The 22,736-nt window shown below is 38.4% G+C and overlaps 1 protein-coding gene across 1 annotated transcript in view; it reads left to right on the forward strand.

Moving 5' to 3' along the window:
• The window catches only part of LOC126272452 (neuroguidin-A), a 56,219-nt gene extending 35,108 nt beyond the window's left edge, over positions 1-21,111 (forward strand). The window contains exons 7-8 of the mRNA XM_049975329.1: positions 4,649-4,848; positions 18,787-21,111. Of these exons, the coding sequence (XP_049831286.1) occupies positions 4,649-4,848; positions 18,787-18,812 (226 nt within the window). The 3' untranslated portion in view covers positions 18,813-21,111. The remainder of the gene's footprint in view (positions 1-4,648; positions 4,849-18,786) is intronic.
• The last annotated feature ends 1,625 nt before the right edge of the window (positions 21,112-22,736 follow it).

The raw sequence follows: 22,736 nt of genomic DNA on the forward strand, positions 1-22,736 counted from the left end.
GCTCAACTGCTGTTTGTGTATGAGAAATCAGTTGGGAACTTTCCTCATGTCAGCACGTTGTAGGTGCTGCCACCGGCACCAACCTTGTGTGAATGCTCTGAAAAGCTAATCATTTGCATATCACAGCATCTTCTGCTTGTTGGTTAAATTTCATGTCTGTAGCACGTCATCTTCGTGGTTTGCAATTTTAATGGCTACTTGTGTAGATAATAAACAAGTCCCTGATGTCTGTTATGTATACATAAAGTACCAGGGGTATCCCGTACGAGACTTTTACAGCTTAAAACATTATTTGCCACATTTCATATTTTTCCGTGTTTTACACCATTTTTTGATGTCCTTTGAAAAGTGGAAAAGTGGGGTTTCACTGTATTTTCGTTCAAATTAGGGTATAACTTTCCGGCCATTTATGCCAACTAAGCATGATAATGGTCATTGGCCAAAACTAGTAGCGAATTGTGTAAAATAAATTATAGCTAAAGGTTTCACCAAGAATTTTAACAGTTATTTGGGAGTTGAATATCCCCACCTGCAAACATACCTAAACGCCTGTGTGCTTCCGCAGGCAGCACTTTACTGTCCCCCACTCCTAACTGCTATCCCTTTCCATCCCCACCCCAGCCGCCTCCTCACTCCCCACCCCACACCCCCAAAATAAGATTGCTTCTCCCAAGTACAGTTGCTTGCAGTCCAGCCTCTGCAGCCAGAGACTGTGTGTGTGTTGTGTTGTTTTTGCTTTAGAAGGAGGTCTTTTGGCCAAAAGCTTATTTGTTTAGCAGTCTTTTTGTTGTGCCTGTCTGCTACTCAGCATCTCCACTACATACTGAGCACATATCTATCCTTTTCATAATAGATAAACTGATGCAAGAAACTCCAGTTTGCAGTGATTTGTGTTGGTGCATGTTATGTCTTGTTTTGCTTCATAAGAAATACTGAATTATTCATTAAACTTCGAGAGAGATTGCTATCTGTCACCAGTCTTAAAAAAAATTAATTATATGTAAACTGCTCTGTCCCAAACGCATATGCCAGCAAAAATGCCAAAAAGAAAGTCATAAACCCTTTGCGGTATCAAAACAAGATTTTGGCAAATATTGTATACAAACAGCAAAGTATTTTGCCATATGATCAATAAGTGAAACAATAATTTGCAGCACAATATTCAAACATCTACAGATTTTTTCAATGAAATAAGGCAATTTTGAAGGACCATCGATAGCTGTGAAATGAGAATTGCTGTGTGTTTTGTAACAATAAAAATGAAGAATTTACATGTTTATTTTTTTTTACGAGTATGGTCTTTCTCATAAACTATTGACCTGACTTTCCCTCAGTTAATAGTTTCATGAAACACTATTTCAGGACTCTGTGACATTTTCAACTGCATTAGACTGTTAGTGAGATGAGTATTTGTAAACCCTGCTGCGTTTTGGCAAATTAAGCACAGCATCACATAGCAACAAGAGAAGTTACTTATTATTCAAAATTCATCATAGTCCTCCTTGAATCCATCTCTCCCCTCGATATCTTCTTGATATGGCTTTTTTCTGCATTTATAGCTCACTTGAGCGTATTCTGTCGGATTTAAATGAGCATGATAGAGAGGAAGCCTGATCAAACTACACCACTCTCTCGCTAATCCGGCCATTCCTGTCACATGGGTTGAGTGTCTGAAATTTATTTCATTCATTTATTTTGTTTTTTATTTATTTTGAAAACATAGGGGATATAGTGTACTGTACTTTATTAAATCGAAGGATACAATTTTAAAACATAGAGGATATACTTTATTAAATACAAAAATACATTAATTTTTAAAGAAAATTTAGTTCTTGAGTGCACAATATACAGTCATATCATTCGCAATGAAACTTATACCTAACTTTTAACTGTCGCAATCATGATACACGACGGTGGCATGCTTTATCATGCAACAGCTTTGCAAGCATTACATTGGTAGTGCGTGTATATCATTGTTGCATAATGTACTCCAGGAAGACCTTGGCAGCTTCAGTACCAGCAGTGTGAGAGATCTTCATGTTCTCTCCTCCTGTATCCTCTTCTTCATCTCTTTCATCATTACTTTCGTGCACGCTTTTGATTATTTCTTCATATGTTAAAATTTGTTCCATATCGCAGTTTTCCTCATTCAGCCACTTAGTAACATCTTCATCATCAATTTCTTCTTCTCTTGGTAGGTTGTGGAACATGCCAGTCTAGAAGGTAATTGATAATTCCGAATTGAGTGAACTGCCTCATCGCTGTCACTCACTACTGGATCTAACTTGGCATCAATGGATGGCCACAATTTTCTCAAGCTCTTCATTATGGTAGTGCTCTCTAATTTATCCCATGCTTCGGCTGCTTGGAAAACATCATCACATATGTTAATTGCTTTGCACGCCTTCAGCATAGTCTCGATAAAGTTGTTTTCACTTTCATTCAGCAAGGAGCCGAGAAGCAAATGTCAATAATGATGTTTAATTGTTTCCAAAATTCCCTGGTCCATAGGCTGTATTGGGGGTGTCGCGCTGGGTGAGAGAAAGAGTGCTTGTATACCATTGGACGTTAGAGAAACATATGAAGGATGACTGGGAGCAATGTCAATTATAAGGATAGCTTTCAGTGGAAGCTGTTTTTCTTCAGCTCTTTTCTCACTGCTGGTACAAACGTTTCATGGAACCACGGAGAGAATATTTGTCTGTCCATGCACGCTTTCTTCTTAGCACAATACTGCTCTGGTAGGAAAACAATGTGGATGTTGGTATTTTCCAATCACCATAAGTGGTAATTTGACTCTCTTTTGCATTACAAAATGCTATTAATGTTACAAGCTGTTTCTGAAGGAAGCATCTTGTGAAAGAGTCCTGTTTCATCAGTATTATGCAAGGCATCGGCAGTTAAATCTTCTTCCTCTGTTATCTTTAATATCTTGCTTACAAACTCATCAGCATTTTTATCGTTAGCTGAGTGATTTTCCTCGGTGACTGTCAGCTGCCAAATGCCGTGTCATTTTTTTCCAATTTGACAGCCAACCTTCGCTTGCTGCAAACAAGTTACTACCGCCAAGTTGTTTGTTAAATGCAGCTGCTTTTTCTTTATAATCAGGCCACTGACTGGAATTTCTTTATTGCTTTGTTGTATGAACCATCTATAAACAGCTATGTCCACTTCTTCATTCTCACTCTTTCGCATAACCTTCCGTTTTCCCAACTCACTATCCATTTGTGTTGAGTACTGTTGAATAACATCTTCTTTCTTGTTGATGTCATAAATAGTTGCTCGTTCAACATTGAACTCAGGAGCAAGATGATTCGGAACTGTAAAGAAAGCTATTTTCAAATACAGTATATAAAGCATTGTTTAACTAAACATTTTTGCACACGGTAATTCATTGTGCATGTGTTTTCGGATGTGCACCAGATTACCGAGAAGCCGGACTACTGAGGGCCGGCTTAGTTAGAGTCTAGTGTATGTTCTCTCGCAACTGCCAGTTTGTTGACCTGGTACTGTGGGTTTTTCGTTTGTACACCACTACAAGCTCCATTAACTTCATCTTACACTTGCTATGTTCAACTTCATCCAGTGGAGCATTTATTTGTATCCATAGCAAAATACCTGCTTTCATCCACTGCATTGTTGTAGCTTTATCCATCACAACAGAGTGATATGGCACTTGTCCATTATTATTATCAATTTTGGAGGAATATTTTGCAGCAGAACATTATTTTCACAGGCAGTGAATGTCTTCCTTAACATCCACTTTTATTGCCAATCTTGTGTGTACATATGTGATGCACTGTTTTTTATTAATGCAACACCAACACAAAACAGTTGTTCACAACACCTGGCAATGCAGAACACTTCAGCACCAGAAAATACCACTCTGCACCGAGAGATGATGGAACATAGATGCAACTACTGCATGACACCACATGTTAATGTTTATCAATGGCATGTTAACAGGGGCACTTTACCAATAGAAAGTGCTGGTGGCATTGTAGGGAAAGCCAACTCGCCATTGACGTTACCTGCACAATGGCATGACATCCTCTGTGCTGACCCAAACTTCAAATGTCGCAACTAGTTTTAAATGCACTGTATGCTTTAAGGCGATTCTTAACAAAAGGAATTGATTTCTGAAGAACAACTGTTTGCATTTGTTAATGCAACCTAGATGTCTTGTGAACATAATTTCCTTTCCTGCAGGTAAAAATATTTGGAATTTTGAAAATAAGTACATGCAATAAATTATTAAGGTGAAAAGTTAAGATTGTTTGTCATCATGGAAATGCTCCAGGAATTGAAATGGGAATTCCTGGAGGAAAGATGATTATCTTTTGGTGGAACACTATTGAGAAAGTTTAGTGAACTGGCTTATGCAGAATGATTCTACTGCCACCAGTTTACATCATGCGTATGAACAGCAACGACAAGATAGATAAATTAGGGCTTGTACAAAGGCATATAGATAGTCATTGTTGCCTCACTCCATTTGTGAGCAGATCAGAAAAGGGAATCACTAGTAGGGGCACAAGATACCTTCAACCATGTACCATATGGTGGCTTACAGAGCATGTATGTAGATTTAGTCTGTTTTCAAAGTAATGTTCTAAATACATGCTCTGTTTTCCTTTTTTTGTTGTAGGTATGAAGAAAAATATTTTACTCGTTTGCCTGTAACGAAACAAGAGCGCCATAGACGACGCAAAATCCTCACTCTTGGAAGCTTGGGTGATGAACTGACACGATTTGGAGACATTGGTGCCCTCGAGGGCGGAGAGGGGAGTTCCGGAGTTCCAGGACCTTCAAAGAAACGAAAAATTGGTAAAGCTAAAGGCAAGAAAAGTAAGTAGATTGCAGAGCATCCTATTACTTTATTTCAAAAAACCTGAAAACCTATTGTTGTTGTTGTTGTTAGGCATCTGACAAGTAATTGCGTGAGTAGTAATACTGGGAAATGGTGCATTTGTGTAAAATGACAAGGGAAGCATTATTCTGTGTACTATGTCTCCTTAATTGGACCATATGTTAATTGTTCATTAACTTCTCTATAACCACTATTGTTTTATGTGAAAAAATATGGAAAAACAGTATAATGAAAAGAATAGCTGCTACTCACCATAAAACTGAGATGCTGAGTCTCAGAAAGGCACAACGGAAAAACTGTTGGAAAGTTAGCTTTTGGCCAACAAGGCCTTTGTCAAAAATTGACAACATACACACATGCACACACTCAAGCAAATACAACTCTCACACACATGGCCACAGTCTCTGGCAGATGGAGCCAGGCCATTTATTTTTGACAAAGGCCTTGTGGCCAAAAGCTAACTTGCCCGGTAGTCTTTTTGTTGCACCTTTCTGTGGCTCAGCATCTCCACTTTATGGTGAGTAGCTACTATCCTTTTCATTATATTGTTACATTACATCATGGATTTTCCAATGTCTAAAATATGGAAAAAATACATTATCTGGTTTCCCTCATAGTTCGGTTACCTTTCAATGCCAGCTTTTCTGAATTCTATAGATGGGAATTGAGATGCCTCTTGTGGCCTATACTTCAAAACCTTCTGTAATGTCTCCACACAATGTATTATTAGTGAAAAAAATTCACACACTGAGCAACAGCAGACAAGATGTGTATGAAAGTGTAAAATTGATCTCTCTCAGAACCATGGGCTCCTCTTGGAATAAAAAAGGAAAATACTTGTAATTCGGGAGTAATGGATCTGTACCTGTCCCACACAGGATGAAAGAGTAAACAGGATTGTACTGTGATACCAGTAGTTTATTTTTGGTAACTCTCCTCCTATAATGGTTTTTGGTGAACATCTTAACCATTATCTAAATCTCAGTTCCACAGAACTTTCAGTCGTTTGCAAAGGCTGTACCTTTAGTTCCAGCTGGTGTATTCGAAGATCGATCCGCACCTCTCCTGACCCATACAGTGGAAACACTTTTCTGTCGTATCCTCCCCTACTCCCACCCTGCCACCCCTTGGTAACCTCAATTTGCCCCCTCCCCCCATGACACCCCCCTCCCCCTCACACAACCACACCAGGGCTGTTGTAATTTAACCCGACTTATATTTATGAAAATTTAATGAACATACAAAATTTTACATAGTTAGCCTTATGTCCTTACACAAATTACAAGGAGCCATCATATTTATTTAAGGCAACTATTTACTGTTGTGAGAAATTATTTTATTAATATTGTCTTAATTTCTCTTACAGTGTAAGAAACACAGTTAAATAACTTTTGCACTTCCAGAAATTGTTTTTGTAGAATTGTAATGACTTTAAAGTACAGTTTGTTCCTGTTTGGGAGTAAGCAGAAATTTACAGATCTTAACTAATTCTCAGCTCTCTTAAATCATTTCTTAATTTTGACCAAACAAGCAAGCCCCGTAGGTGGAGAAGATTCTCTCAATGAATGCTGTGCTTCCAGGGCGAGGCTTTTCACCAACAAAGTAATAAATCCTGTTGGCAGTTTTCTTTTTTTGTTTTTTGTATCAAAATCAATCAGCAATCCTAAAAGACATAACACTTGCAATACACTCAGGATGCATATCTGTGAGCCAGTTTTCTGCAGTTTCTTCTTTTTCAGCTGTTAACCTTCTCCCTCAGAATGTTGGAGCTATCATATTGGCATGATATCGATAGGATTATTGTGTGTGTTCCTTTCGTTTTCTTATTACGTTCTTATAGCGTTCCATGTCAGGACTTTCTTAAAAATTGATCCATAGTTAGACACATAATGCAATATTGGATGGTGTGCTCAAAAAAGGTCCATGACTACAAACTTGTGAGAGTTGTTGCAGAAGATGAGTGGCAACTTTATAAATTATAATATTATACAAGATTTCAGCAATGTTAGCAGAGACTTCTCCAGAGTGCTCTGTTACCTGCTATAAAAAAATATTAAAAAAAATGTAACTAAAGTAAACTTACCTTTATTATGTGGATCCATTGCTGGAACGAAGTATACAGTTTCACAAGTGCTTGAACAAAGGATTGCAGTAACTGTGAAAGCCTCTGGCTGCCAACACAATAAAATTTAATAATTTACCAGATTTTGCCATTTTAGTTTGTCAGTTTTTTCCAGTAGGGAAGTAGTTGTAAGAATGGGTTAGTGTTTTGAATAAATTAATCATAAGAATTTGAATTGAACTTTTTAATTGTCAATATGATAAAATTGCAAATACTAATAAAACCCATAAAAATCCAATTTAATCCAGTGCAGTTTTTTTAAAAAACCTGGGTTTTTCTCAACACACCTGCACTTCATCCTTTTAGTTTACAACCACACTTTCTTCTCTGCAGGATTTCTGTCTTATTTTATCTTCCCTATCCAGTTGAAATATGCTCACTATTTTTATATACTTGAATTTAGCAAAGCATATTTCGTGACAGTACTCACTTTTCCGTGAAATGTTTACAAGATGACATTTGTCTTTTTGTGTTGGCTACAGTCATCTAGTGAAAGTATGATTCCACAATGCTGTTTCGTCGGCTGCAGAAATTACCTGGTTCAATGCGTTTGCCTTATTTTTGGTGCTTCAAATGCCATTTCTTCGAATGTGGTTCCTTCTTGATGTTTATATAAAAAAAAGTAGTAACGTAATTCATTTTTCCTGTTAACTAGCAAATTAATATAACGGCAACCTGCACATTGTTCCAGTGTACAACACACCGAGAGTTCACTGCTGATTGACTACGGTCAAAGATGACTCCAGTGTCAAAGACATTTCACACAACACACAAGCTTCCACTTGTAACCAGTCTCTTCGATATTGTTCGTCACATCTACTAATATTAATCAGTATGCTGTCACTCTCAAACATATAAGCAAATTAGCATAAAATACGGCAAACTACAATTCACAAAAAAATATTCTGACAAAAATATAAGAAAACATTTACAACTTACCTCATTAGATGTGTTATCGACAAATCCGGTAGAAAATAACACATCTCCCAGATCTATTACACCCTCCACACAGCACCCTGTGCTTACATCAAGGCAACCTCACCAATGTCACATTCTTATTCCATTCTATTGCTGCTCCTCCCTGTTAGCCCTGTCACCCTTTTTCCATCCATCTGCCCCCCTCCTCACCCCCTTTCTCTTCTCACTAATTCTACTCCATGCAAGGCGTCAAGCCATTTGAGCTACAGTGCTGGGACTGTGTTGTCAGGTGGAACAGTGAAGCCTTATATGACACCCACAAATTTATGGATGTTTTGTTAGTTGTCTCTGGAGGAAGACATTGTCAAAATGCTCAGTAATGTTGTCAGTTTTGTTTGTATGAGCATCAACCATTAAACATCTTCATTGCGGTGTGAGTGGCTACGTTTACCTCTTCCATTATTTCTACTTAATACTAAGCAGTCTTTTTTTCTCCAACTCATTCCCAACTCTTGCTAGGAACCATCTTTATTTCTAAAAGCTAGCACTTTTAGCCCTTTGTTGGTATTTTACTCTTCTGCTACTGCTACATTGTAGGTAGATTTTTGTCTAACCACAGTATAGTTAGTTTTGGCTCATTCATCGCCTGCATAGATACTGCACAGTATGTGATGTATATCTCAACTGTTTTTTGCTACTGTATAATTTGTAACTGTCAGGTTTCAATAAATCATAGGAAGCAAGAAACAGTGGTAGAAAGAACCACAATACCTTTCAGCTGACAGGTCAAAAACAGATGAAAGTATTGGCCAGGATATATGGGGTGCAGCCTCAATGGGAGAGCATAATATCTCTAGGTATCTGTAGTATTCTAGGCAGAGATTTTTCACTATCAAAATATGCATGGAGGAGAATCTGGTAGGTATTACAAGGACTGTAGCAACTACATTCTTTCAGGCACCCCAAGCAGCTCTGAAATCTCTTATTGGCTCCTGCAATGAGATCCAAGATCATGCAGGACAAATCTCTTGTGAGGTTAGGGGGATGCAATAGGGTAAATGTGCTACAAGGTCCTGTTCATGCAGAAATTAGTGGTGACAAGCTGATAGGCTATACCGGGCAGGGGCAATGACTCCATTTGTTGGACCAAAACCTGTCTTAGCTAAAGCAATGGTAAAATCTAAACTGCATAGCTGGATCAGTGGGCAGCACATAGAATACTGCATTAAAACCCAAAAAGAAAAGTGTATCAAATTTATTATGCTAAAACCATGTTTTGAGAGAAGTTCTGTTATCTTGGACTTGTACATGAGGCAGATTAGTCATGGTAGGTCTAATGAGTGGCAGTGGGAACTTCAGGAAACACCTGCACCCAATGGAAATAGAGAAAGAACTCCCTGAGTGAGTGCCGACTGTGTAGTACAAGGGATTAAACCACTCTACATTTAATCTTCCAATGCAGAGCACTGGAGGCCGAAAGACACAAAATATATGGGCCATTTATTCTGGAAAAAAATGTGATGAATGTAGATCTAGTATAGGGACTCCTACTACTCTTAAAGGTGCTAGTTAGGTTTTCTAGAATGGCAGGGAGAAATACTGCCTAGTTTTGGGGTGAGGCAACAAGGGGCTAAGGCTGCTGCTATTTTGTCTCCCTGGTTAAATCGAATCAACTGTCAGGTTCCTTCTTTGTCTGCTATCTTTCCAAGGTCCATCACTGGCAGGGGAATATTTTTATTACGTTCAGCTTGCTGTTTCATTATTGCTCAACTACTTCACAAAGAATTGGTGTGAAATACATCATTGGCTAATACAGTGTTTATATGCGGTCCCAAATTCCACCATTCTATTTCTCACATTGAAACTCTTGCCCTCCAGCAACTAGAGCTGCATGCAAAACACCCCTACTCTTGCACTACCACTTTTCATCTATTCCTGCCTTGGATTGCCTCTATTCACTACCTTTACAAGAGCCTCCAATCTTAACATCCTATATACTTTTCCCGACACCCGACTCACTTCAAACTTACAATCTCCTTCGTGGTCACCATGACCTCACCCACAATTGCTTCTCTTTTGAAGGCATAACCTACAAACCAACTCATGATACAGCAATAGGCACTAGCATTGCACCATCCTATGCCGATCTATTCAAGAGCCATCTAGAGGAATCCTCCTGACCCCCCAGAGTCCCAAATAGCTCACCTGGTTCAGATTCACTGATAACATCTTTGTGCTTTGGACCGAGGATGAGGACACCATATCCACATCTCCAGAACCTCAACACTGCCTCCTCCATTTGCTTCACCTGGTCCTCCTCAACTCAACAAGCCAGCATTCTCAATGTTGATACCAACTCAAGGATGGCCTCCATCCATATCAATCAGCAGCAACACCGCCATTTCGACAGCTGTCACCTATTGTGTACCAAGAAGTCCCTTACAGCCTAGCCACCTGTGGCCATTGTATCTGCAGTGATAAGCAGCCCCTCCCAAAATACATCAAAGAGTCTCACTGAGGCCTTCACCGAAATTACCCTCCCAGCATTGTACAGAAACTGGCCTCCTGTGCCTTATGTATCCCGTCACCTGCCACCTCCCACATACCCACCATTGGGTCACAGAGGAGCATTCCCCTTGGAACTTGGTACTACCTGGGACTGGAGCTCCTGAATCGCATTCAGTGTTTCAACTACCTCTCATCATGCCCCTAAATGATTAATATCGGATCCACTATCCTTCCCACCCCTCCCACCATTGTATTATGCCACCCACTGTATCTACACAATGTACTTGTCCATCCCTACTTCACTTCTGCTTCCAACCCCTTGCCTCATGGCTCATATACATGCAATAGACCTGAACGCAAGACCTGTCCCTAACATCCTCCCACCACCACCACCAACTATCCCATCAAAGGCAGGGCTACCTGTAAAATCAGTCATGTGATCTACAAGCTAAGCTGCAACCACACCACTGTGCTTCGTTCTACGTGGGCATGATGGTTAACCAGCTGTCTGTCAACGTGAACGGCCACCGACAAATTATGGCTAAGGTACAGCTGCACTACCTAGTTGGTGAGCATGCTGCCCAACATAATGTTCTTCATTTTAATGACTGCTTCTTGGCCTGTACAATCTGGATCCTTCCTGCCAACACCAGTTGTTCTGAATTGCACATGTGGGAACTCTCCCTGTGTTATATCCTACATTCCTGTAATCTCCTTATCCTCAATCTTCACTAGTCCCTGTCGTTCACCTACCTATCCCTGTCCCTGTTCCCACTCCAGCACTACACAGTCGTCCATTCCATCAACACGCCCTACATTCTTTTTCCCCTCTCTCTACTTTGTTCTTCCTCCATTCTCCTTCCCCTCCCTTCCTCCCTCTCACCTCCCAACTACACCTATCAGCCATGCCCTGTTACCATCATGTCCCTGCATACTTCCACTAGCACCACTACACCTCCCCTCCCCTCCCCCTCACTCTGTTATCCCTCCCCCTCCCAAACCCAGTCTCCTTCTTACCCCCACACTTCTATTGTTTCTCCCATAAGGTGCTGTTGCAGTCCACAGTCCAGCCTCGTGTACGTGTAGTGTGTGTGTGTGTGTGTGTGTGTGTGTGTGTGTGTGTGTGTGTGTGTGTGTGTGTTTTTCAACTACCTCTCATCATTGTGCCTGTCTGCGACTCAGTGTCTCCTCCATATGGTGAATAGCAGTCTATCCATTTCATAATATTGTCATTATTCAATCCTGTACTTCCCATTGTTTAATGTTCACACATATAGAAGCATGTGAAACATTGATGCATACGAATCTGTCCTTAGCTATAACAACAGTATTATAATAAAGTAGAGTGCTACTCACCTAATAACAAAATTAATAAAATCCAGAAAAAAGTGTGTGTGTGTGTGTGTGTGTGTGTGGCAAGTAAATAACGTAAATAGCAAATTGCAGAGAGAAGTTCTAAACTACTCCAAGGAACTCCTCCATAGAATAGGGGGTGTCTCCCATAATAAAACTTTTCAATTTAGATTTGAATACTTGTGATTTATCACTCCAATTTTTTTCAGTTCTCCTTTGTGCCTACTGAAAATCAAAGCTTCTAAATGGTGCACACCTTTCTGTGTAGCACTTAAGATCGATATGTGTTCATGTCAGTTATCCATCTAGTATTCACTGAATAAATACCACAGTTTCTTCTCAGTGAGTCAATACTGTCAACAACAAAACCTATGAGAGAATATATGTTTGGGATGGTAGAGTAAGAATACAAACACACCGAACAATGAGCTGTGTGAAGTTTGCAAATTGGCATTGCAGATCAGCCTGCCTGTCCTTTTCAGAGAGTTGTTTCATAACATTAACACCATATGTGGTAATAGAGTGAAACTAAGCAAAGCATCAAGCCTTCATGTTTCATTGTCGAGATAGAGTGGCAGCTATTCTTATAATGAAGGAATCAGCAACCAATTTATGCACCAAGATCTTCACTGTGATACTTCCAAGAAAAGTGGTAATGCAAAGTCCTTCATGGAGTATGAATAATTTAAGGAGTAAAGGCAACTGCTCACTGAACAGCAGTGTGTATGATTGACTTCACTGACTGTTTGACCAGGTCTGGACAATAAAATTTCGCGTCTGCAAAAGTTCAATGTCTTGTTGCAGTTAAGTGTCAATCTGTTCTCTGAAAGTCATCTGATACCTACTACCATATTAGCTACATCATTTACATTATTTTCCACGTGTTTCAATCTGCCAAGAGGTTCCCCCCCATCTATTATATTTAGTGGCATATCATTGATGTATATCAAGAAAAGCAATGGACCCAGAACAGAACCTAGTAGCACCCTCTCACTTCACGTTACTCCAGTCATATTCGTATGTCTTCCCTGTGGGTTGAAATAGGAGGACAACCATCTGCTTCCTACTGTACATGTATGAAGTGAACCACTGTTGAACTTTCATCCTAATCCCATAATGTTCCAACTTGTGCCAAAAGTATTCCATTGTCTGCATCCTCAAATGCTTTTGTTAAATTAGAGAAAATACCTACTGTTCTCACAGTATCATTTTGCCACACTAACATCTAACACACAAAGGAATATACTGCATTTTCTGTGGATACTCCATTCCTGTATCTGACATCCTATTTCGTTAACTGAGGTGTGCCACAACTCTCTCATACATTACTTTGCCAAAAGCTTTTGTAAACACTATCAACAAAAGAAAATGACTGGTGAATATCTGAATTACCTCTTTCTCTCTTTTTCACAAAGTGGTTTCACTGACCACATCTGAAAGACGTATTGCACAGGTGGCTGGGTACAGAACTAATGTATGGTGCTCTGATCTTTTTAATCTTACTTGATGTTGATGTACAGAAAGTTTTGGTTGAAAATTATGAATTATTTTGGAATAAAGGAATGACTCACCAAAAGGTGGATATTGATTCATTTTCATCTTTGCTAGTTTCCTTTATCTACATGTGATAGTTGTCTCGAAATGTTGGATTTTGAGAGTTTTGTATATATATTTGTACCACTAAAATTTTGATTTAACTTGCTGATAATTGACAAGAAGTGATCATTAAATATTTAGCACAACTCTGGTGGATCACTAAGTTTCATTCTCAAGAGAGGTATAATACGCAGAATACCCGCATTCTAACCTGATACCTTTAACACTTGACCATATTGTTTTAATTTTGTTCTGATAGCTTTCTATTCTTTTAGTGACATGCATTGCTTTAGTATGTCTGTTGATATGCTTCAGTCTGTCTGTTGATATGCTTCAGTCCTTTGGAGTATTGTCTGTTGTGAAATTTAATAACTGGGCTCTGGCTGTCCTTTATATCTAAGATATGTTCTAATGACCTTAGCCATCCAAGTTAGTTCTTTATTAGTGCAACATATCTGCATGCAAATTTTGTGGGGAAAGGGCTGTCAAAGAATTTGACAGAGATTTGAAAAAAGATATTATATTTATTTGCTCAGGTTGTCTGTGTCATGGTCATCTTGCCAAATTTGACTATTTAGATTAGCTTTAAATATCTAAATTTGTAAATGAATTCAGGTCTCCACATCTTTTGTTTTGTACCTGATTGCTTTCTGTATTACTTTCTGTGCTTTGTTTTCTGACAGGCCATTACTAATTTTTCCCATATTAGAGAGCAATCAAAGAGTTTGAGTATGATCATGCTGCTATTTGTGTTAACTTTAGCTGGGAATTACATTGTCTGTACCAGACGGTAAGATTTCTAGTGAGTCCTGTAACATTCTTTTCTCTTGAGAATCATTCAGAAAGTCTATGTTGAAAACCCCACAGAAAATTAACTGGAATGCTACTCCATCCAAGTAAATATTAGCATAGAGGCTGGCTAGTCAGTGAATTCTGAGGTAGAAGGTAATATATTCTGCAAAGCTTATCTGTAATGAAATACTGTCTGAAGGAAGCTATAAAAATTTTTCAGTCATATCTTGACAAGATTTTAGTGGGTCAAAGATTGGCAACTTACTTTAAGTGTTCAAAAGAGGAAAATTGTGCACTTCACAAACGAGTGTACAGTGGCACCGCACTATCGTCTCTATTTTGCATGGGAAAATCAAAGATCGGATGCTTTTTAGACAGATCTCTTATAACCAAACCATTTATACAGTCTGTATCTAAAAGATATCAACTGTTTGGATCTGGAAAGGGGATAGCCTTATTTTCTTTTGGTTAATCGTGCAGACAGTAAGAACTTGTGACTATAGGGAAAATATGAGAGTCAGAAATCTGTCAAATGGCTATGGAATTTTCTCCAGCAACTAAAATGAAATGATTTCACTGTTTTCTTTGCAAAGAAAACTACCAGTCAAATTACAATCAGGTGGACGTTATATTTAAAGTATTTTCCATTTCACAATTGTTACTACGCTTTGCTCCACTATTAATCTCCAGTTTGTGACTCAGCATATTTACTGTGTGTGTGTGTGTGTGTGTGTGTGTGTGTGTGTGTGGGCGCGCGTGCGCAAGAATTCTTATGCCATTGTTCTATACAATCCTAGCTCCTCTCTCTCTCTCTCTCTCTCTCTCTCTCTCCCTCCCTCCCTCCCTCCCTCCCTCCCTCCCTCCCTCTCTCCCTCCCTCTCCCTCTCCCCCACTCCCTCTCCCCCACCCACACTCCCTCTCTTCCCCCCCCTCCCCCTCCTCTCTCTCTCTTTTTCTCTTTATTTGTGTGTGTGTGTGTGTGTGTGTGTGTGTGTGTGTGTGTGTGTGTGTGTGTTGTTTTTAAGAGGGGAGCAGTTAGTTAAGTTTATGATACAGTGTTATCAGAAGATTGGATTGAACTGTCTTAACTTCATCTTGGGAACTAAAGAACAAAATGAGAAGTGGCTTTAGTTAGGCATGAAATCTGGTGTCGGTGGCCCAAAATGAAAGAAGTCATCAGCATGCATGAATACACATTAATATTGTCATCTTTTCACTCTTTTCCAGAATTGGACTTCCCTTTCTTCAATCCCCTTTCCTGAAACATTTTTAAATACAACCATAAACAAACAAATGTTTGTATTAAAGCTCTCTCATAACAAATTCCTAATTTGAGTTCATCAAATTTTAACATTGTGCAAATTTTTCTCAACACATGTGTATTACAAGTGAAAGATTACAGCATTTAACGAGACAAAAATAGCAATTATATTTAAAGTTATCAAATACTGTTCAGTGAGAAAAACTATAAATGAAAACTTTGGAATAGACATTCAAGAGTCAGTTCAGTATAGTCCTTATGACTTTATAGCAAGAAGCAATTCAGATTCAACTATGAGATTCTGTATCTGGTTTATTAAATTAAATGGTGATAAATTAAGCTGGCCTGTAAGATTGACAGGTATTTAAAAGAAACAATATTACCATCCCAAGAAGATCCTCAGAACACCATTAAAACAACAGTTATCACACAAGGTACGTCCGTGGGCTTAATTAAGGGAAATAGCGTGCAACTCCTTGTTCAACCATCCTGCACTTCATGTAGATGGCAATATGATTCCTCAAATAACACAACAACCAATATTTTTTCTTATTGTTGCCCTGCAGAGCTATTGTTCCATCTCTAATGATATTTATGTGCTTGTTTCTAATATTCCTTCCTTTTTCCAATTGTTGTAACCAAACAAAATGGCAAGACATAAAATGTACATAGTAGTGGCCCATAAGTTAAACTAACAATAGTTTGAATGAAAAAAATTTTCTGTTGCTGGTATTCTATGATTATTATTAATTAGAACATGCCTCTGTGGTGACACTCTGTCATGGAAATTTCTGTACATTGTGACATGAAATGCAGTGAATGTAGAAAACCTTCAGAGTAGGAAAAAAAAGCTCTTAGCAGTCAAACAATTGTAGCAAAGCGTAGTAAATCAGCAAAACTTTGTTCTACTCAATACTTTGTGAAATGCTACTGACAGAGTGTTACGTAAATTGGGTGGCACACTAAGCGAAACATTAATTTTCCACTATAACATAAGCCAAAAAAAGCTTAAATTAGGAACTATGGAAGAAATGAAACATTTCTGTTGTGAAATGGAAAATACTTTAAATATAACGTCCACCTGATTGTAATTTGACTGGTAGCTTTCTTTGCAAAGAAAACAGTGAAATCATTTCATTTTAGTTGCTGGAGAAAATTCCATAGCCATTTGACAGATTTCTGACTCTCATATTTTCCCTATAGTCACAAGTTCTTACTGTCTGCACGATTAACCAAAAGAAAATAAGGCTATCCCCTTTCCAGATCCAAACAGTTGATATCTTTTAGATACAGACTGTATAAATGGTTTGGTTATAAGAGATCTGTCTAAAAAGCATCCGATCTTTGATTTTCCCATGCAAAATAGAGACGATAGTGCGGTGCCACTGTACACAGTAAAGGAAGAGACCTTTATGCATATGTGTGAATTTTGTACCTGTCTTCCAGCGTGTCAGTCGCTGCCTGCCAGTCACTGAGTGAGGGGCTACACAACATGTTCATTTGATTACCGATTCTCTCAAGATGACTGAACATGCCGAGCAAACATACTGCATCAAATTTTATCAAGAGCTGGGTGATTCTCAAAGTGAAACAATTCGTAAGATTCAGCAGGTGTTTGGAGAAGATGCAATGCTTGTAACACAAATTAAGGAGTGGTTCAACTTATTCAAAAATGGTAGCCCATCAGCGGAGAGTGACCAGCATTCTAGCAGGCCCCAAACTGCACAGAGTGCAGCTGTTGTTGAGTGGGTGCAAAATTTGGTGATGGCAGATTGTCATTTGACTGTGCGGGAGATTGCCTAAGAGGTTGGAGTGAGTAATTCTGCACATGCAATTTTGTGTGATGGTTTGAACATGCACCAAGTGGCTGCGAAATACATGCCCAAGTTGTTGTCACCAGAACAAATAGACTCCATTTTGCTGTTGCGTAAGATCTTCTGAGCACCACCAAAATGGATCCTGGGTTCTGAACACCGTGATAACTGGAGATGAGTCGTGGGTGTACAGGTACAACCCAGAAACAAAAAGATAGTTGTCGCGATGGAAGCATCCCGAGTCTCCAAGGCCGAAGAAAGTGTGGCAGGTGCAGAGAAAAGTCAAGGTGATGCTGACTGTCTTCTGTGATGTCCGTGGAATTGTGCATCATGAATACACACTGGAAGTACAAACAGTGACAAATGAGTATTATCAAGTTGTTCTCCGTGACGCAGTTTGGCGCAAAGGACCACACGTGGACGGCGAAAAGCTGGCAACTGCATCACGACACCACCCCCGCACATTCATCCCACTTGATCCAAATTTTCTTGGCCAAACATGGAATTAAACCCGTTCACCAACTTTCCTTTCTTCAGACATGGCTCCTTGCGACTTCTGGTTGTTTCCAAAATTGAAGACACCACTGAAAGGATCCCGTTTTGAGAAGAGAGAATGCAGAACACGATGATGTAGCTGAACACCATTCCAAAAGAAGACTTCCAAAGGTGTTTACAGCAGTGGAATGATCGGTGGGCTAAGTGTGTGCAAGCACAAGGGGTCTACTTTGAAGGGGATTAGGGTCTCAACCCTGTCAGGTATTCGAAATATTTTTTCTGGCCAAAGGTCGGATACTTTTTAGACAGGCCTCGTATGTGATACATAGTTTATTTAAATGGTAGTAGTTTCATAGGCACAGCTAATCAAATTGCTCCAGTTGTTATTTTCTGTCACAACTTTCAGGCTTCTGCAGTAAAAAAAGGATGTTCTATTACAATAAACTATTAAGCATTAGTATTAGAGACTGAATTAGTAAGTGAAAACACTACCTCTCATGTAGTGCAAATAGTCTGCTATTAAATTTGTGAGAGAGATTCATGCAAATCACTTTCGTATGCCTTTGGAAAAACTGTAAAATGCCTTACTGCAGTCAGTCATTGACCCCAGGTGCAGTTGTAGGCTTAGTGTCCACGCTAATAAAAAGACACTCATCACAATAGGCCTGCAAGCAAATAGGTTTCCATGAACAACATGTTTCTGCCCTGGATGGAGACAGTTTATCATTAATCTTCTGTTACCAATTTCAGTTACTGATTCCATCTGGAGAGCAACTTGGCTTACTCTGAGTATGCCATGCGTACTGCAATTGAGTTTTGTATGTGCAATTAATATTACAGTGTGTTTAGTGGGAAGGATGAGGAAATTATCAGGGGAGGAACATCATTTTTATAAAATATCATTACAGTGTGTTTAATGGGAAGGATGAGGAAATTGTCAGGGGAGGAACATAATATTTATAAAATTTCATGTAATAAGAGACACTGCAGTGTAAATGTACTACTGTGCTTTTTGTTTTGTAGCGATGTCGTAATATAACTTTTACTTTTTTAACAGGTTTCAAGAAGCGGAAGTTTCACTGAATACATCGCTTCTGTGTGTTGAAGAAAACACACACTTGAAAAAAAAAATGACGGAATTGGGTTAAATATGTAACTTAAGTTGGAGAAAATATGTGGAGTGGTCTCGATGAAGGTTTGCTGGGACCATAATTTTAAAAAGTCAGAGGGAGCAATTATAATTGATTTGTGAAACAACGTAAGCTGAAATGTTTAGAATCTTCATTATCAGACACAAGCCTGATTTAACTGCCATTATATATGGAAAAGGACAGTAATACCCACCTGCCTTGAAAGCAAATTGCACAGTGATCTTGCAAGTATGATTTGTGTTTGTAGATATTTTATTGGAAGTGTTTGTTAACAAAAATGTTACTTTTTGTCTGCATGTAATACTTTGTTGTCATATGTTACTGTTTGGCTATGCTTTGTTTGTCAATTGTTTGATGTTGATGTGTGTTTTTATAGTATTTCTTTGTTTTGCTATGTGAAACTGCAAAGTGTAAGTTGACACAAAGTTCTCTTTTTTACACTGTTTTGAATGCAGTCATCCTGAATTGATAATTGCAAGTTCTGAGATCTTAATTTTCTGAAGGAAGCAGTAGCAAGTTACGATGTGAAAGCAGGGAGGAATGTGCAGATTTCTGCTGTAGCTATTTCATTCAATCTCCTTTTTGGTGCTGTATTCTACAGTTTGCCTTTTCTGTGGATGCTGCACATCTATATAACTTTCTGGAACCATATGCACTCACATAATTCTAATAATGCACATCTCACGTAATACCTGTTACATTAAAAGTTATTCCAAGTAGTTTTGAAAATAAAGCAGGATTGTAAAATTATTAGGGTAGACTCTTGGAAGTAGCACTAGCTAATGTGATCAGTAGAATATTTTTGATAATTAGTATCTGTGACTGTAGAGGAATGTTTAAGTAATGGAAGAATTCTGTATTCCCATGCATGTATTTGTATGAGCCATCACTCAGTTTTCAAATTTGGTTCTTGTTGGCAGTGAACGTTGTATGTCAGTGATGTTGATGTATTATAACACGTTAATGATATTGATAATCAGAGGCGTCACTTACAGTGTTCTTTATTAATCTGTTGTAACAGTGGTCGACCACAGGTCCTGTTCACTACCTCATTACTCAGATCAATTTATATACTAATTATATTTACAAAAAAGGAGAGAAATTTATGCACAGAAATAAAACATAGTTTTGATTACATATGAATGTTGTGTGTCGTAGGTATATTTAGATGTCTTTTGTGTAATGATTGTTGGAAATAATTAACATAATATGAATTACATCATGGTGCTGAAATACGTAATTTGTGGGCATTATTAAGTGACATTAGGTTTAAACTATATTTAAGTAGACCTGATAAATTTTCACAATGAGCAAATGTGATAATTAAGATTCCTACATTAATAATTCAATGTATTACAGACTGCATCTGCTGTGATTACAAATGTACTGAAAACCACATTAATAATGAAGTTACTCATTGACGTGCAGCCTGTATTTCTTAAGTGGCACAGAATAAGTCCTTATTGTAATATACATTTTGCACAACCGTGCTGCAGTTTGAAGGATGTGTGTGTATTTACAAAAGACGGTGTGCCAAATGGCCTGAAAACATAATGTTCAGTGGCAAGATGTTGTGTTTCTGATAAGTTGTCTATTGAAATTTTGTAGTTCAGATATTTGTGTATTCCTGTTGTTTATACATATTGTTAACTGGAAATACAGTATTTGATTTTCAGAAAAGAAAAATAATGTGCTGAGAACATATCGGTTCCAGAAAGACATCCTGATTTGAGACATTGTTTTCATTTGTTTAGGATGTTAAATGTTGCTCATTTCTTCCATGTCAAAGTGTATATACTGTTGCATTCTTTGACACTGTTGTGGCAGCATCATCCACAGAACAATATTTTTGGTGACCATAGGGATGATGCTGTCCAGCACTTACTACAAGACTTACAGGTCCTAGAATAATGAGCTTAAACTGTATCTATTGTACTACAAGAATCAGTATCACAATAGGTAAAATTTGTATTATGAAATGCTCTGACAAAAGCATATTGTCATATTAAAAGTATAAGAATAATAATGCATTGGCAGGAGCATGTGAAGATAATTATTTAAGCTATACCATATCTTGTGAGATTATGTTACTGTTGTGAATATGAGCACAAAAGTCACAGAAATTGTTTCCTATAGCTCTAAGGAAGCCTTGTTTTTCTTTAATTTTGGAAAAGGTGAGACTTTTACGAAACAACTGACACACTTCAAATAAATTATTACATTTTATGATACTTGGTCATTTGTGAATTACTCCATGCCCCTCCCCCCTTTTTCCCAAATTAATCTTCTTTTCCATTTTTCAGTTACTTTCATAAATGGAATGAGCATATAAAACTTTCATATGTGTATAATCATCTCAGCAAATCTGCTTTTTAAGGTACAGATTATGAAGTGTCTACTTGACTAATCCCATATATGGGATAGTACAAAGGCTGTCAGCACAAACTTCTAGCTTGTTTGTTATTCATCCTTGGCATCTGGTCAGGAATGGGGTAACGAGAAATGAATTTTTCGTTGTGCTAATTTCTAGTTAAATTTTGGCAATTTTGACTGGTAAGAATCGATACTCTAACAAATGATATCACTGTATCGCGCTATTGCAGAATAATACTGCAACAATAAAACGTGAATATGGGGAGGGGGGAAGGGGAGGAACGAAAATGAAACATTAATTGCTCATACAAGCATTTGCCAGCAGCAAATTGTGTCAAAGGCTTTAGGAAGACTATGCAATGCTTCATAACAACAAATTGCGTCCAGTGAGCGTGCAGTCACAACTGTGTACATTAGATTCATTTTAGCAGTTACGAGCAGGCTCATACGCATGCGCAATTGAGTGGCGTATGAATAGTACCTTCTCCCACTTCTGGCTGCAGAAATGTGGCTGTTGGCTGTATAAACAGTCGCAGCAAACTGCTAGATGCAACCGGGAAAAATTTTACTGTTGTGCCCACGCTGCCAGATTCACGCATGTGCAGCAGGCCCAGATCTATGAGTGAGAGTGAGAGGTCCCAAATTCATATTCTTGAAGAGGAAAAACCTTGTTTCACAAAGCACCTAGCATCCAGCGCCTGTTGTCCTATTGATCACTCATGTGATTTTGAAACACATCCCTGTTAGTTTTTGAACACTCTCTGTAAGTTGATTTCTGAATGAATCATAAGTTGATTTTTGAATGCGTGCATAGTGTATGTGATTTTCTGTCGGGGGAATCCTCGTCGCATCTAGAAATAAACTTTCGTGTAGGCAAAAGGGGACCAGGCTATACAAGCTGAGTGGAGTAAAGCCGAACGTGTGAACGCCAATCGCTGCCTGCTATGTTCTTGATTGGGTTTTGGAATGATCAGCGTTGTTATACTTACTAGGGAAATCCATAGATTCAGACTTCCAGAGTTGAAATAAGTGACTAACAGGAATAACAGGTAAGAAAGATTGTGTTATCTTCTCGGTGTATTCAGGAAAATGAAATTGTTTCGTAAAATTTTTGACCAGATCGCTACACTAGTAAGGGCCAGTTGGATGGACCCCATCTAGCAGCTGTTTAAGTTCTATTCTGGAAGAAGAGCAAAAAATGGTTTGTATGAACATAACAACACCTAACCAGAGAATAATCAGAGATAACTAAACCTGTGATTCTGGCAGGGTTAGTGAAGTTAACCGGCGAATAAGTTTTGACAAAGGCTGGAATAGATCCAGAATTAGTGATGACAAGATTGATTGTTAGAACGAGGAAGGAGAAGAAACGGCGACATCACACAAATTAGGGAAGAATATGATGATTCCAAATTTATATAAAAATCTCGTGCTACTACTTTTTGATCTCATGCTTGAGAAACAGGAGTGTATGAACAAAATG

Source organism: Schistocerca gregaria, chromosome 5, assembly GCF_023897955.1.
Source record: "Schistocerca gregaria isolate iqSchGreg1 chromosome 5, iqSchGreg1.2, whole genome shotgun sequence".
In the NCBI taxonomy this organism is placed as follows: domain Eukaryota; kingdom Metazoa; phylum Arthropoda; class Insecta; order Orthoptera; family Acrididae; genus Schistocerca; species Schistocerca gregaria.